The 15673-nt window shown below is 41.8% G+C and overlaps 1 protein-coding gene across 1 annotated transcript in view; it reads right to left on the bottom strand.

The window, feature by feature from the left end:
- LOC138674554 (olfactory receptor-like protein COR4) overlaps positions 1 to 10984 on the bottom strand; it is a 52320-nt gene extending 41336 nt beyond the window's left edge. The window contains exon 1 of the mRNA XM_069762377.1: positions 10070 to 10984. Coding sequence (XP_069618478.1) covers positions 10070 to 10981 — 912 coding nt within the window. The 5' untranslated portion in view covers positions 10982 to 10984. The remainder of the gene's footprint in view (positions 1 to 10069) is intronic.
- Between the last annotated feature and the right edge of the window lie 4689 nt (positions 10985 to 15673).

Below are 15673 nucleotides of genomic sequence, written 5' to 3'. Positions count from 1 at the left end.
GTTTGGTAGAAACACAACTTGTCGTGTTTGGAGGAAAAAGAATACTGAGTTGCATCCATCAAACACCATACCTACTGTAAAGCATGGTGGTGGAAACATCATGCTTTGGGGCTGTTTCTCTGCAAAGGGGCCAGGACGACTGATCCGGGTACATGAAAGAATGAATGGGGCCATGTATCGTGAGATTTTGAGTGCAAACCTCCTTCCATCAGCAAGGGCATTGAAGATAAAACGTGGCTGGGTCTTTCAACATGACAATGATCCAAAGCACACCGCCAGGGCAACGAAGGAGTGGCTTCGTAAGAAGCATTTCAAGGTCCTGGAGTGGCCTAGCCAGTCTCCAGATCTCAACCCTATAGAAAACCTTTGGAGGGAGTTGAAAGTCCGTGTTGCCAAGTGAAAAGCCAAAAACATCACTGCTCTAGAGGAGATCTGCATGGATTAATGGGCCAACATACCAACAACAGTGTGTGGCAACCTTGTGAAGACTTACAGAAAACGTTTGACCTCTGTCATTGCCAACAAGGGATATATTACAAAGTATTGAGATGAAATTTTGTTTCTGACCAAATACTTATTTTCCACCATAATATGCAAATAAAATGTTAAAAAAACAGACAATGTGATTTTCTGGATTTTTTTTTCTCAGTTTGTCTCCCATAGTTGAAGTCTACCTATGATGTAAATTACAGACGCCTCTCATCTTTTTAAGTGGTGGAACTTGCACTATTGCTGACTGACTAAATACTTTTTTGCCCCACTGTATATAGAACCCCAGAACCTATCACAAGCATTTCATCCGTCACATGACTAAATACACAGGTCCTGGAAGTGCATAAAAGACAAATACAGATAGTGCATATAAAAGTAAAATAACGCATACATAAATGCAAAATATAAAATTGTCAAACCTACCTATTGCCCTAATTAGCAATAATGGTAAAGTATTTCGTTTCTTTTATTCATACCCGCGGGGAAGCGAGTGTTCAGACTGTACATCCAAAACGCCTCCCTAGTAAGTAGGCGTCTTTTTATATCACCCCCGCGGCTTTGAGGAAAAACTCTCTCTATGCCGTATACTCTAAGAGCTGCGGTGTCTCCATTATGTGTCATACCGAAGTGTTTGGATACCATTGAGATATTCCTATTAATCATGTTGTAATTTTTTGCGTCCCTGAGATGTTCGGAGACGCGTGTTTTCAACTTTCTTGATGTGCACCCTATGTATGAAATTTGGCAAATTAAACAGTCTATTTTGTAGATCACATTTTTATTGTGACAATTTATAAAACTATTAATTTTGTAACTTTTAGTTTTTTCGGTATTTTGAAAGGTGTTGCCTACACAAGAATGCGCACAGGTACTGCAAGCCGCAGTGCCGCATCTAAAGAAACCCTTGCATTCAAGCCAGGTTTTGAATCCTGATTTAGTCAGAAACGAATTCGGAGCTACTAGATCCCCAATAGTTCGAGCCCTTCTCGCCACCACATTAACCCCATCTTTCAGAATATTCATGAGTGTATGGTCTTCATACAAAATAGGTAATCTATGATTGATAATTTTTTTGATATGATTAAACTGAGAACTGAACTGTAAACATACATGAGGTTTATCACTTAATCTCTTTTTATTAGATCCACTCATAGCACTATTTACCAAAAGATCTTCTCTGCGTTTTTTGTCCACTATATTTTTGGCCCTATTAATCGACCAATTGGGGTATTTACGGGCTTTTAATTTTTCGTTAAGTTCACTGAATTCTTTTAGTTTATCCTCATCCCTACTGCAATTATGTTTTAACCTAGTAAACTCACCCACGGGTATAGATTTTATTGTGTGGGCTGGGTGGCTACTGGTCGCATGGAGAATAGTATTTCCACTGATGGGCTTTACATAGGTTTTACTAGCTATAGGTTCATCAACTATACCGTACAGATTTAAATCAAGAAAGGAAATGTTACTTTGATCAAAAACATAAGTGAACCTAATACCAAAATCATTTGTATTAATATAGTCAACAAATCCTGGTATGGCAGACACATCACCCCCCCCCAAATAATGAGCGTATCATCAATGTATCTGCCATACCAGGAGATGTGATCAATAAAGGGATTGTCTGGAGAATACAAATATTGCTGTTCCCAATGGGCCATTGTCAAATTAGCTAAAGATGGCGAATATTTAGCCCCCATAGGAACTCCTAACTTTTGAACAAATATTTCATCACCAAATGAAAAAACATTGTGTATGGAAGAAAATAACCTGCAACGCAAAATTAATTAAGTCCTGTGAATAATGTCCATAATCTGTTAGATGAAACTGTAAAGCTCTCATAGCTACATCATGAGGTATATTTGTGTAAAAAGACACAAAAAATTACAACATGATTAATAGGAATATCTCAATGGTATCCAAACACTTCGGTATGACACATAATGGAGACACCGCAGCTCTTAGAGTATACGGCATAGAGAGAGTTTTTCCTTAAAGCCGCGGGGGTGATATAAAAAGACGCCTACTTACTAGGGAGGCATTTTGGATGTACAGTCTGAACACTCGCTTCCCCGCGGGTATGAATAAAAGAAACGAAATACTTTACCATTATTGCTAATTAGGGCAATAGGTAGGTTTGACAATTTTATATTTTGCATTTATGTATGCGTTATTTTACTTTTATATGCACTATCTGTATTTGTCTTTTATGCACTTCCAGGACCTGTGTATTTAGTCATGTGACGGATGAAATGCTTGTGATAGGTTCTGGGGTGCTATATATATAGCTACCATACTATCTGTATTTGTCTTTTATGCACTTCCAGGACCTGTGTATTTAGTCATGTGACGGATGAAATCCTTGTGATAGGTTCTAGGGTGCTATATATATAGCTACCATTTCTGAGATTATCTAGGCATGAGTAAGACCCGTTGTGGTCGAAACGCGTAGCTGTTCTCTGCGCAATCACTTATTCTGTCTGCCATCTGTAAGGATTATCCTGTTTTTATTACGTTGGATCAATAAAGAAAAAGTTTTTTACCATTTATCTGGAGCTGGAGTATATACATGGTTGGATCTAAAGTGCCAAAGTGCCTACAATAATTGCAGGTTCATTTACTCATTATGAAAAGAACATCAGATCACATTTACCACCGTGGGATCACACAATACCTGTAGAAACCCCTACGTGCGTTTCGATGAATTCTTCTTCCGGGGGTGTATAGTAAGGAGTGAAATGGGAGTGTATTTAACTAAATCTCAGCCAATCACAGCATTAGTGCCGACCGCCACAAAATTAGCACAATGTGACAAACGTCTACCCACATGGACCCCATGCGCAATAGTGGAAGTAACATTGCCAGATGCCTATATTGTGCAAGAAATGTGCCCCCATATTACGCCCAATGCGCAGTTGCGGAAGTGACAAAGGGAAGCTTGTGTTGCATGGCAACAAGTATAGCGGCGCATACGCTTTCGGAGCCGCAAGCCACAGCATCCACCCACCAGTGGAGGCGACTAGACCCGCGCACTGACCCGGAGAAACCAGGTGGAGGTCACGAATCCAATCTGTGCCGCGGGCAGGAAGGTCCGGCCATGACACCAGGGCGCATGTACACATCCTGATGTCAATTACATAAAAGAAAGAGTGAAAAAAAGAGGGACAGAGAGTATATGAACCACAATTATTAGTGACAACCTAATAAAGAGCCTAATATAGGATACATGGTGTGGATAAACGTGCTTAAAAAATACCCTGATTGTTGGAAAAAACATTTGATACTATAAAGTGACAATAATACAAAAAAATATATAAATAGAATGATCAATGTTATTGACCAAAGTCCAGTAATATGGTGTGATCGGTGACCATATGTGAGGTCCATATAAGGAATTCATCCTGGTAGTAAGTGAATCAAATTAGGAGGTCGAAATTCCTTGTATTTGAAGTGAATCATCCTTTGCAGGGTCCAACACAGGGTATCAACATCCGATCTTCATCATACCATAGTTCCCCAGTCCTAGGTATAATACTGGTGCGGAGACACAGCTATGAGCCTGGATAACACTAATATGCATGAAATTAAAAGAAAAAAGAAAAAGTGTTAAAAATGAAACTATAAAACCCACCCACAACCCATAAAACTGTATCAGACAAGAAAATTAAACCAGATATACTTATAGAAAGGTCCCAAAACCAAGGCTTTCATTTAACCCCTGAGGGGCCATGGTACCCAACCTATATATCCATCGACTTTCGATCTGTGCCAATGTCTTGCTCAGATCGCTACCTCGTATCCCCATTGATACCACGTCTATACCCCTTACCACAAGGCCCACAGTACTGCAATTATGATACATCTTGAAATGTCTGGGTAGGGTTTTTAAGACAGTTTCATGCTCGACTGTTTTTGCCTTCTCTATGTCCCTACAGTGTTCTCTTATTCGGACCTTCAATTCACGAGTGGTAAGGCCGATAGAGGTTTTGCCACAAGGGCACGTAGCATGGTAGATGACACCTCGGGTTGAACAGTTTATACATTTCCTGATATCATATTTCTTTGAACCATCAAAATTAACAAAGGTTTTTGCTTTTTGATTGTATTGGCACAAGCCTTACATAAGCCGCACAGAAAAAAGCCAGCATTGGCGGCGTCAAATTATTTTTTATTTGATCCAGTTGGATTGTAAAAACTATGCACAAAAGTGTCAGACAAATTTTTAGCTCTCCTTGCCGTAATTAATGGTTTTGTTGGTAAAAAATTTTTCAGGATTGGATCAGTAAAAAGTATTTGCCAATGTCTATCTATGATGTCCCTAAATTGGTGCCATTTATTGTAATAGGTGGTAATCATTCTATCCTGTTCCAAGTCTTTATTTTTAATTTTCTTTGATTGTCCATATAGCAATTCTTGCCTGGAACTGCTCACTGCCCTTTGATAGCCTCTTCTAATACTCTTTTTACTGTAACCCCTTTCCTGAAATCGATCAGCCAGATCCCTCGCCTGAACTTCAAAATCCTCAGGTTTAGTGCATATTCTTTTTGCTCTAAGGAATTGTCCAACGGGAATGCCCCTAATTGTAGAAAGTGGGTGAGAAGATGTTGCATGTAAAAATGAATTTGTGGCGGTGGGTTTCCTATATAAGTTGGTATAAAGATGACCATCTGTTAGGTGTCGAGTTCCTTCCTCTGCATGGGAGGAATCTCGAACCATCTCTGCTGCAGTCTCCCATTCTTCTCCAGCCGCAGTGGAGACGTCGGTCCCAGCATCTAGCTCAGGCTAATACTGGATGACTGGTTACTACTGCCCTTCCAGGCTCTGTTCTTGTAGCCAGCAATGTTCAGCAGCGAGCAGGTCTTTCTGGGACTAAGTCCAGATTTTCCCTTTCTGAGCATGCCCACGGGACGACCTCCCATTGGAGGTCGGGGGTCACATGCTTAGATACTGCAGCAAATCCCATTGGTCCTCTAGGAAGGTCCTGAAGGTGTTCTTCTTCTGTAGCAGACTCCCACTGGTTCTTCTGGGAAGGTCCTGTACTTGCTGCAACTATAAAAGGTTCAAATGGCCGCACGGCCATGTGCTATTATACATTTGAAAACGTTTGTGTGTTGATGAGTGCAAGTCGTTCTTTAAACATCCCCTCCCTTGTGTATGACTGCTCGTGAAAGGTGGATGTCTGCTATCTAGCGCCCGGATAAGCTATCAGCGCAAAGCCACACGTAAACAGCGTCTACTTCTGTGACCGCCAGTGCAGCGCCGTGCGCTATTAGAGCGCTTACCTTACCCAAGTCTGGGTGGTTAGTGGCACCCGCTAGTGTGGCACAGCACGCACTTCTGTGCATATTAGTTACTCTGATACCCCAATTGTGGTGTCGATCGCAAGAGGTCTACACGAACTCTAATCCTGTGTCCTGGGATAGAGTTCTGTGATTCCTTGCTTTTGCTCTCTGTGCGGTACCGCAACCCTGTGACGTAACAGGGTTCGCTTTCTTCATACAGGGTGAAGTTAACCCATGTGTGTATCCTCATTGTACCGCCATATAGTCCGTCATTACTTAGCAGCAGGTACCATCTCTGCATAGTGGACCCCGGGCTGCGAACACACCTTATTCTATCTATTTAATTATTTGGTGCGTTCTTCTAGCCCTAACACCAACCCTGTCTGCACCAATGGCAAGATCCAAAAATTCAACCTCCCTGCCAAATTTGAAAGTAAGTTTGACATTTAAGTCATTATCGTTCAAATTAGCCATGAATATTCTCAAATTTTCAACAGGACCATTCCATATGAACCAAATATCGTCAATATACCTCATCCAGCCTGTGACCAGGCTGGATTGAGGTACAGAGTCACACAAAAAAATCTCTCATTCCCACACCCCAAGAAATAAGTTGGCGTATGAGGAAGCACAACTGGCCCCCATCGCCGTACCCTGTATTTGTAGATATGTACTGTTTTTGAAAATGAAAATATTATGCGTCAATGCATACTCCAATAATTGTATCAACAATTCAACCATATCACGATCCATATTAATGGAGCTGAAAAACAGCCGTGTCGCCCGAAGCCCATCTTTGTGTCGAATAGGAGTATAGAGTGCTTCTACGTCAGCTGTTACCATTACTGCAGAGTCACTTAGATGAATGTCCTCAATTCTGCACAAAGCCGCATTTGTGTCCTGTATGTAAGATGGTAATTCACTTACCAGGGTTTTAGGTAATAATCAATAATTCTGGTGACTATTTCATATAGGCTTCCACCACCAGCAATTATTGGTCTCCCAAAAGATCCTTATGGATCTTGGGGAACAAGTATAGAGTTGGAAACCGCGGATGCATTTCCTTGATAACATCCACAAATTTTTGAGGGATAATCCCATTGGCAAAGAGCATCATCTAGAATTCTAATTAGGTCATTTTGGAAGGAAAGCATTGGATTGCTAGTCAGTTTACGGTAACAATTTTTATCGTTTAGCAATCTCATTGCTTGCCTTTCTTACATTTTCTTTGGCCAGATGACTATATTTTCACCCTTATCAGAGGGTTTAAACACCACATTAGTAAAATGAGCCAAAGTGTCTATTGCCTCCCTCTCAGCACTATTGCAGTTGGAACCACCATAGCCATTTTGGCATAGCTTTTCAATTCCTTTCTATTCCCTTGTATGTTTCCAATACAGTGAGTTGAGAAAATTGCTTCCTGAAACTTTTGGTAGTAACTTATCTCCCATTAGAATCAAATTATTGGTCATTGAAAAATAAAATTCCAGGGTCTTCTCTCTCCCAGTATTATCTGATGGGGTATAGTTGGGAAGCTCACATTCAATCTAGATGGCTATTCTGCTGACATCTTAGAGTGTGGTCAACTTTTCTCTAGTGAGTATGGGAACCTAATTTTGGGGTTTAATTCTTTAATTGGTAGGCTGCTATGTTAAAGTGATATTTAGCCTTTCTGCTGTCCAAACAAGTAGCATCCATAAAAAGTATCAACTAATGTGCTAGTTTTAAAAAAGTCATAACATACGTCTTAAAAAAAATTATTAAGGTGCCAAGGTTTTTTGAACGGATATAAGGTAAGGTTCCAAGATTTTTGAATGGACTTAGGGTATTTTGGGGGTGTTGAAATAAAAAATCCTAATACTTTTGCTGAATTGGTTCTAGTTTTTTGAGTCAATCATCCATGAAAATAATGCATTCCCCCAATGCAACTTGTGTGTGATAGCAAATGCAATAGCTTTTGGTCTTTTGACTCTTTAACAGTCTCAGGTAACAAAATATCCTATATAATTATTGTTGCATTTCCATTTGTAGGCTTACAATGCATGAAAAACAACTTTTTGAAGCTAGAATTCTACTGTGATAATTTAATTAACTAGTAAGTAGGTCAGAAAATAGAGCCAATCTGGGAAAACCAGAGCCATTTTCTTTATCAGCACCGTAAACTTAATATAAAACAGTTCAGACATCATTGGCACTAAAATCACCATTTAACAGAGACAGGGTTTTGTGCGAATCAGTCCACCTAATTTGCTGCAATCCATTTATTCCTTGAGATAAACTTTTGTCCAGGAGGCTATGAAAAGCGTATTCCACCCAACAAAGACACAGGGCCTTCAAGAGGTTCCAAGCTACAATCCTGTACCAGAGGATATTCCCATATAAGATTATCCTGTCTTTTGCCCTAAGCAGATAAAGTTGGGAGGAAAACACTACTTTCTTAACACCTCTTTCTTCTCTAATGCCATATTGGCCATTTGAAATCTCAGTCCAAATGTCCATATGAACCTTAAGCCACAGTGACCATATTAAAAGCAGACATACCGCATTTTTCGAATTATAAGACGCACTTATTTCCTCCAAAAACATGGAGGAAAATGGGCGGTACGTCTTATAGTCCAGATGTATGTGGTCTGGTTGTGGTGGGAGGTGAGGGAGCTGCAGCGGTGGAGCAGCAGGTCACAGGAGGCAGGAGCTGGTGGCTGCCTGCTGCTAAAGAGAAATGAATATTCATTGCATTCCACACCAATAGAGATTAGGGGGACATGCCTAGCAGGCTAGAGATAAGGCAGACATGCATACCAGGATGGGGATGATGAGGCCATACATACCAGGATAGGGATGAGGAGGCCATGCATACCAGGATAGGAATGAGGAGGCCATGCATATCAAGATAGGGATGAGGGGCCATACATACCAGCATGGGGAAGAGGAACCATGCATACCAGGATAGGAATGAGGAGGCCACGCATACCAGGATAGTGATGAGGAACCATGCATACCATTATAGTGATGAGGAACCATGCATACCAGGATGTGGATATGGAGGCCATGCATACCAGGATAGGGATGAGGAGGCCATGCATATCAGCATGGGAAAGAGGAACCATGCATACCAGGATAGGAACGAGGAGGCCATGCATACCAGGATAGGGATGAGGAGGCCATGCATACCAGAAGAGGAATGAGGAGGCCTGTTGTGATCAGGTGGCCTTGGAGCAGCATGAAATGACCTTCGCTGGAGCAGTGGTAACTTTACTGACCGCAAACCCTGATCCTATCACCGCAACTAGAAGTAGCCGTGGGGTGTGCCTAACCAGACCTAGACACCTCGACACAGCCTAAGGACTAAATATCCCTAAAGATGGAAATAGGAAAACTCTCTTGCCTCAGAGTAGACCCCAAAAGGATAGATAGCCCCCCACAAATAATGACTGAGTAGGAGAGGAAAAGACACACGCAGACAGAAAACAGGAATAAGCAAAGGAGGCACTTCTACCAAGATAGGAAAGGATAGTACAGGATACTATGCGGTCAGCAAAAAACACTACAAAATATCCACAGCAGAAAAATACAAAAACTCCACCACCTAACTAAAGATGTGGAGAGTATATCTGCGACTCCAGCGAATCCCACTAGACTGAGAAAAACATCAGGCACTGTCTAGTAGGAACAAAATAGAAACAAGATCAGCACCAAAAATAAACACACAGCCGTGTGTCTAAAAAAGAAGCAAACACTTATCTTTGCTGAGATGGCAGCAAGCAGAAGGGCCAGGCAGAGGACCAACACTTCCAAAGGAACATTGACTACTGGCAAGGACTAATGAGTCCTGCACAGCTAAATACCCCAGTCCGAACTGCAATTAGCAGAAACACCTGTCCAAGACTGCTGCTCAGGAATAACTGCATTACCATCAACAACCACTGGAGGGAGCCCAAGAGCAGAATTCACAACAGAGGCCATGCATACCAGGATAGGAATGAGGAGGCATTGCATACCAGGATGGGGATGAGGAGGCATTGCATACCAGGATGGGGATGAGGAGACCATGCATACAAGGATAGGGATTAGGGGGCTATGTGTACCAGGAATGAGGGGACCATGCATAACAGGATGGGGATGAGGGGACCGTATTTACCAGAATAGGGGATATTAAGTACATAATTGAACACATTCTTCCCTTCAATTTTTTTTTCTAATTTCCTCCTCTAAAACTTAGGTAAGTCTTATGGACCGTTGCATCTTATAGTCTGAAAACCACAATAATTTTAATATCTAAACACTTTAAAATTTACCAGTGCATGTTTCACATCTTGATTTCTAAAGCTGTAAATAATAGGATTTAACATAGGTATCACTACTGTATAGAACACTGACACTACCCAGTCCTGATCCACTGCATATGCAGAATTTGGTCGTAAGTACGAAAAGAAAACCGGGCAGTAGAATAAGGCTACACAAGTAAAGTGAGAGACACAAGTGGATAAAGACTTGCTCCTACCTCCAGATGAACCAATTCTAAATATGGCAAATACAATGTAGACATATGATATCACAATACATAAAAAAGAGCCTACTCCAATAGATACAGCAAAAACAAATGAGAAAACTTGGTTAAGAAATGTATCTTTACATGAAAGTCTTAAGATGGGATTGATATCACAATAGAAATGGTTGATACGATTAGACCCACAAAATGGTAATGTAAATGCGCAATATGTATGTGTGAATGAGTTCAGACATCCTACAGTGTATACTGAGAATACAAGTTTCCAACATGCTGCTTTGCTTATAATTATATTATAATATAGTGGTTTACATATAGCTGCAAATCGGTCATAGGCCATTACCGCAAGCAACATTGCTTCTGAGCTCGCCAGATAAATGAAGAGGAATAATTGTATTCCACAGGCAATGAAGGTGATCGTTTTACGTTCAGAGAAGAGGTTAACCATAATATTGGGTGTAATAGTTGATGAATAAAGGACATCTACAAATGATAAATTCATGAGGAAGAAGTACATTGGTGTCTGCAGTCCGGGGGTTACTCTAATTAATACAATGATCATAAGGTTTCCCAGCAAAGTTATCATGTAGACTAACAGGCAGAGCAGAAAGAGAGGAAGCTGGAGGTCTGGGTTGGAGGAGAGACCAGAGAGAATGAATTGTGTGACAAGTGTTCTGTTTCTTTGCTCCATTGCCTTCATACGCACAATACAAGGATGGACATTGCAGAACAATTATTCCTCCAGATCTTCATTTAAAGCTGTATTGGTCCAAATGTGTTAGCAAATGGAATAATATAGATGTCTGGTATGTGGAAATTAATCTAAAACCATATAAAACAAATAGTTACAAAAGTATATAAAAATGAGAACATGAAGATGATTATTTCTTCTTTCACTATTCCTTACCTGCTCTGCTAGTTGAGATTGGCTTCTGTGTATAAGCACCAGCCCACCACAGGTCAATCCACGTAGCGTTAATTTTCACCAAAAGAAAGACAAAATAATTCTAAATTACAACTAAATGAACTCTCAGATTATATCAGATTATTGCCACACATACACTGAAACAAAAGAGCCTCAGAAAGGCGGTACAGTCGGACATCTTTTTAATATCTTCATGATTACTCATGTTTTAATTATCTATAAATTAATATAATAGATATTGAAATAATCTAAAGATGACTAGTGATGTTGAAGAACAAAAATACCATCTATAGGGTACCTAATGCCGGCTGTCAGCTCCTTTTTCATAACACCACAGAAAATGGCAAAAAAATCCTAAGTTGATGCACTCTCAATATCATTCCAGAAACTATATTAAGGCATTGGAAGAATTTAAGATACCGTTAGTTCTCCATTGATCAGTGCTTGCTTGTTTAGAAAGTCCCCTCTTCATATTGATGGTGCCCTTGACATCCTCAGGGGTCATTAATGATGACTTTTTCTTATATAATTTGCCTTATATAATTACAAAAAAAATCATGATGAAATATTTCACATTTATTAGTAAGTAAATTTCATTTTAGTGTTCAGTGTCTGGATGTTATAAATAGTTCTGAGCCCCAGTCTTTATATATGATTAGGATACCTATGATAATAGCACCTAGATTAATCAAATACATAATCATCTAAGGTGAACTGCTAATCATGTAGTATTAACTTAAGAAACAATTGTTAAGTAAGCATTTAACTGTGTTTGCTCTTGGCGATATTACTAGACCAAACTTGTTATTCAGTTCAGGAAACCTTTAGTCACAGACAATATCTTCTGAAGACTGAGAGAAATGATGTAGGCATTGATGATATCAATCTATGATGTCTATGTGTCTTTTATAAGAAAATTCTCTGAACATGGTGTCTGGAGAAAAGCAATTCTGCAGCAATATACCCATAGGAATATAACTTAATAAATGAATAAATTATTCCTAGGTGTCTCATTATGGTTCATAGAGAAAAGTCAAAACACTGCACTCATCTGGTTCAAGTTTGCTAAAGTGAATATATTTCTTGAAGATGTGAGGGCAGAGACGAAACAGTAAGGCAACAAGTTTAATGTTTCGGCCACTCAGTGGCTTTGTTCACAAATGGTGCCTTAAAAACTGTTTCTGGCGCGTCATGTAAGAACAAGGATATAGTTATATGTAGCCAGGTAAAGGTGGTCCGGATGTAACCCAGATGACGGATATACTGTCTTATTATTCAATGGTGGTAGATAAAGCACAGTCCAGCAACAGTTTTGAGACATCTGTCAAGGGTCAGGTTGGCTGGATTCTAAGCTGGCTCCTATGTGGCCCTGTAAACCCGAGGGTTCCAGCAGAGGAAATGTGGTGAAGGCAGGGAATATTAAACTTCCTCCTTGTCGTGTCTGTCACCTTCATAAAGACACATGTGCAGTAATTGGTGGCGCAGTGGAGGCGCGATCCAGGGTTACGAAGTCCGCACTGGAGATACCGTGGGGAGCGCCGACACAAGCACCATGGTGTAAGTGTTATGACCTGGTGGTTAGGAGCACCCGGAATGACCTGATAGTTAAACCTCATACAGGACAAGCTCTGGGATGTGGGAGCTCTGCTGACCGCAAGCCCTAATCCTATCACACACACTAGAAATAGCCGTGGAGCGCTCCTGACCAGACCTAGGCGCCTCGTCACAGCCTAAGAACTATCTAGCCCTAGAGATAGAAAATAAAGCCTACCTTGCCTCAGAGAAATTCCCCAAAGGTAAAGGAAGCCCTCCACATATATTGACTGTGAGTAAAGATGAAAGTCACAAACTCAGAAATGAAACAGGTTTCAGCAAAGGGATGCCAGACTTACTAAATAGACAGAGGATAGGAACGGTAACTTTGCGATCAGCACAAAAACCTACAAAAGACCACGCAGAGTGTGCAAAAAAGACCTCCGCACCGACTCACGGTGCGGAGGGGCCACTCTGCATCCCAGAGCTTCCAGCTAGCAAGACAATATCATGAAAACCAGCTGGACAAGAAAACAATGAACAAATAATGACTATCAGGAACTTCTGCAGGAGAAGGCAGGTCACCAGAGAGATCCAGGAGCGAACTGAACCAATGCAAAAACATTGACAGCTGGCATGGAGTAACGATCTGAGAGGAGTTAAAGAGAGCAGTCAACCAAAGGATAAACCACGTCACCTGTGTAAGGAACCTCAGAAGCAGCAGCTTCACTCACAGCCACCAGAGGGAGCCCATAGACAGATCTCGCCGAAGTACCATTCACGACCACAGGAGGGAGTTCGACAACAGAATTCACAACAGTACCCCCCTTTGAGGAGGGGTAACAGAACCCTCACCAGAGCCCCCAGGCCGATCAGGATGAGCCAAATGAAAGGCACGAACAAGATCGGCAGCATGAACATCAGAGGCAAAAACCCAGGAATTATCTTCCTGACCATAACCCTTCCACTTGACCAGGTACTAGACTTTCCGTCTCGAAACACGAGAATCCAAAATCTTCTCCACCACATACTCCAACTCCCCCTCGACCAACACCGGGGCAGGAGGATCAACGGAGGGAACCATAGGCGCCACGTATCTCCGCAACAACGACCTATGGAACACATTATGGATGGCAAAAGAAGCTGGAAGATCCAAACGAAATGACACAGGATTAAGAACTTCAGAAATCTTATATGGTCCAATGAAACGAGGCTTAAACTTAGGAGAGGAAACCTTCATAGGAACGTGACGAGATGACAACCAAACCAAATCCCCAACACGAAGTCGGGGACCAACACAACGCCGGCGGTTAACGAAACGTTGAGCCTTCTCCTGGGACAATGTCAAATTGTCCACCACATGAGTCCAAATCTGCTGCAACCTGTCCACCACCGCATCCACACCAGGACAGTCCGAAGGCTCAACCTGCCCTGAAGAGAAACGAGGATGGAAACCAGAATTACAGAAAAAAGGAGAAACCAAAGTAGCCGAGCTGGCCCGATTATTAAGGGCGAACTCAGCCAAAGGCAAGAAAGACACCCAATCATCCTGATCAGCAGAAACAAAGCATCTCAGATATGTCTCCAAAGTCTGATTAGTTCGTTCGGTTTGGCCATTAGTCTGAGGATGGAAAGCTGAAGAAAACGACAAATCAATGCCCATCTTAGCGCAAAAGGACCGCCAAAACCTCGAAACAAACTGGGAACCTCTGTCCGAGACGATGTTCTCTGGAATGCCATGCAAACGAACCACATGCTGGAAAAACAATGGCACCAAATCAGAGGAGGAAGGCAGTTTAGATAAGGGTACCAAATGGACCATCTTAGAGAAGCGATCACAAACCACCCAAATGACCGACATCTTTTGAGAAACAGGGAGATCAGAAAAAAAATCCATGGAAATATGCGTCCAGGGCCTCTTCGGGATCGGCAAGGGCAAAAGCAACCCACTGGCATGAGAACAGCAGGGCTTAGCCCGAGCACAAATCCCACAGGACTGCACAAAAGAACGCACATCCCGTGACAAAGAAGGCCATCAAAAGGATCTAGCCACCAAATCTCTGGTACCAAAGATTCCAGGATGACCAGCCAATACTGAACAATGAATCTCCGAGATAACTCTACTAGTCCATCTATCAGGGACAAACAGTTTCTCCGTAGGACAACGGTCAGTTCTATCAGCCTGAAACTTTTGCAGCACACGCCGCAAATCAGGGGAAATGGCAGACAAAATTACCCCTTCTTTAAGAATACCCGCCGGCTCCGGAACACCCGGAGAGTCAGGCACAAAACTCCTTGACAGGGTGTCAGCCTTCACATTCTTAGATCCCGGAAGGTATGAAACCACAAAATCAAAACGGGAGAAAAAGAGCGACCATCGAGCCTGTCTAGGATTCAACCGTTTGGCAGACTCGAGATAAGTTAAATTCTTGTGATCCGTCAAGACCACCACGCGATGTTTAGCTCCTTCAAGCCAATGTCGCCAATCCTCGAATGCCCACTTCATGGCCAACAACTCCCGATTGCCCACATCATAATTGCGCTCAGCAGGAGAGAATTTTCTAGAAAAGAAGGCACAGGGTTTCATCACCGAGCCATCAGAACTTCTTTGCGACAAAACAGCCCCTGCTCCAATTTCAGAAGCATCAACCTCCACCTGAAAAGGGAGCGAAACATCTGGCTGGCACAACACAGGGGCAGAAGCAAAACGACGCTTCAACTCCTGAAAAGCCTCTACAGCCGCAGAGGACCAATTGACCACATCAGCACCTTTCTTGGTCAAATCAGTCAACGGCTTAGCAACACTGGAAAAGTTAGCGATGAAGCGACGATAAAAATTAGCAAAGCCCAGGAACTTCTGCAAGCTCTTCACAGATGTTGGCTGAGTCCAATCGTAAATGGTGTGAACTTTAACAGGGTCCGTCTCGATAGTAG

The sequence above is a fragment of the Ranitomeya imitator genome, chromosome 4 (genome assembly GCF_032444005.1).
Source record: "Ranitomeya imitator isolate aRanImi1 chromosome 4, aRanImi1.pri, whole genome shotgun sequence".
Lineage (NCBI taxonomy): Eukaryota > Metazoa > Chordata > Amphibia > Anura > Dendrobatidae > Ranitomeya > Ranitomeya imitator.
The sequence above is the reverse complement of the archived record's forward strand: the minus strand, read 5'-3'. Positions and strand labels throughout refer to the sequence as shown.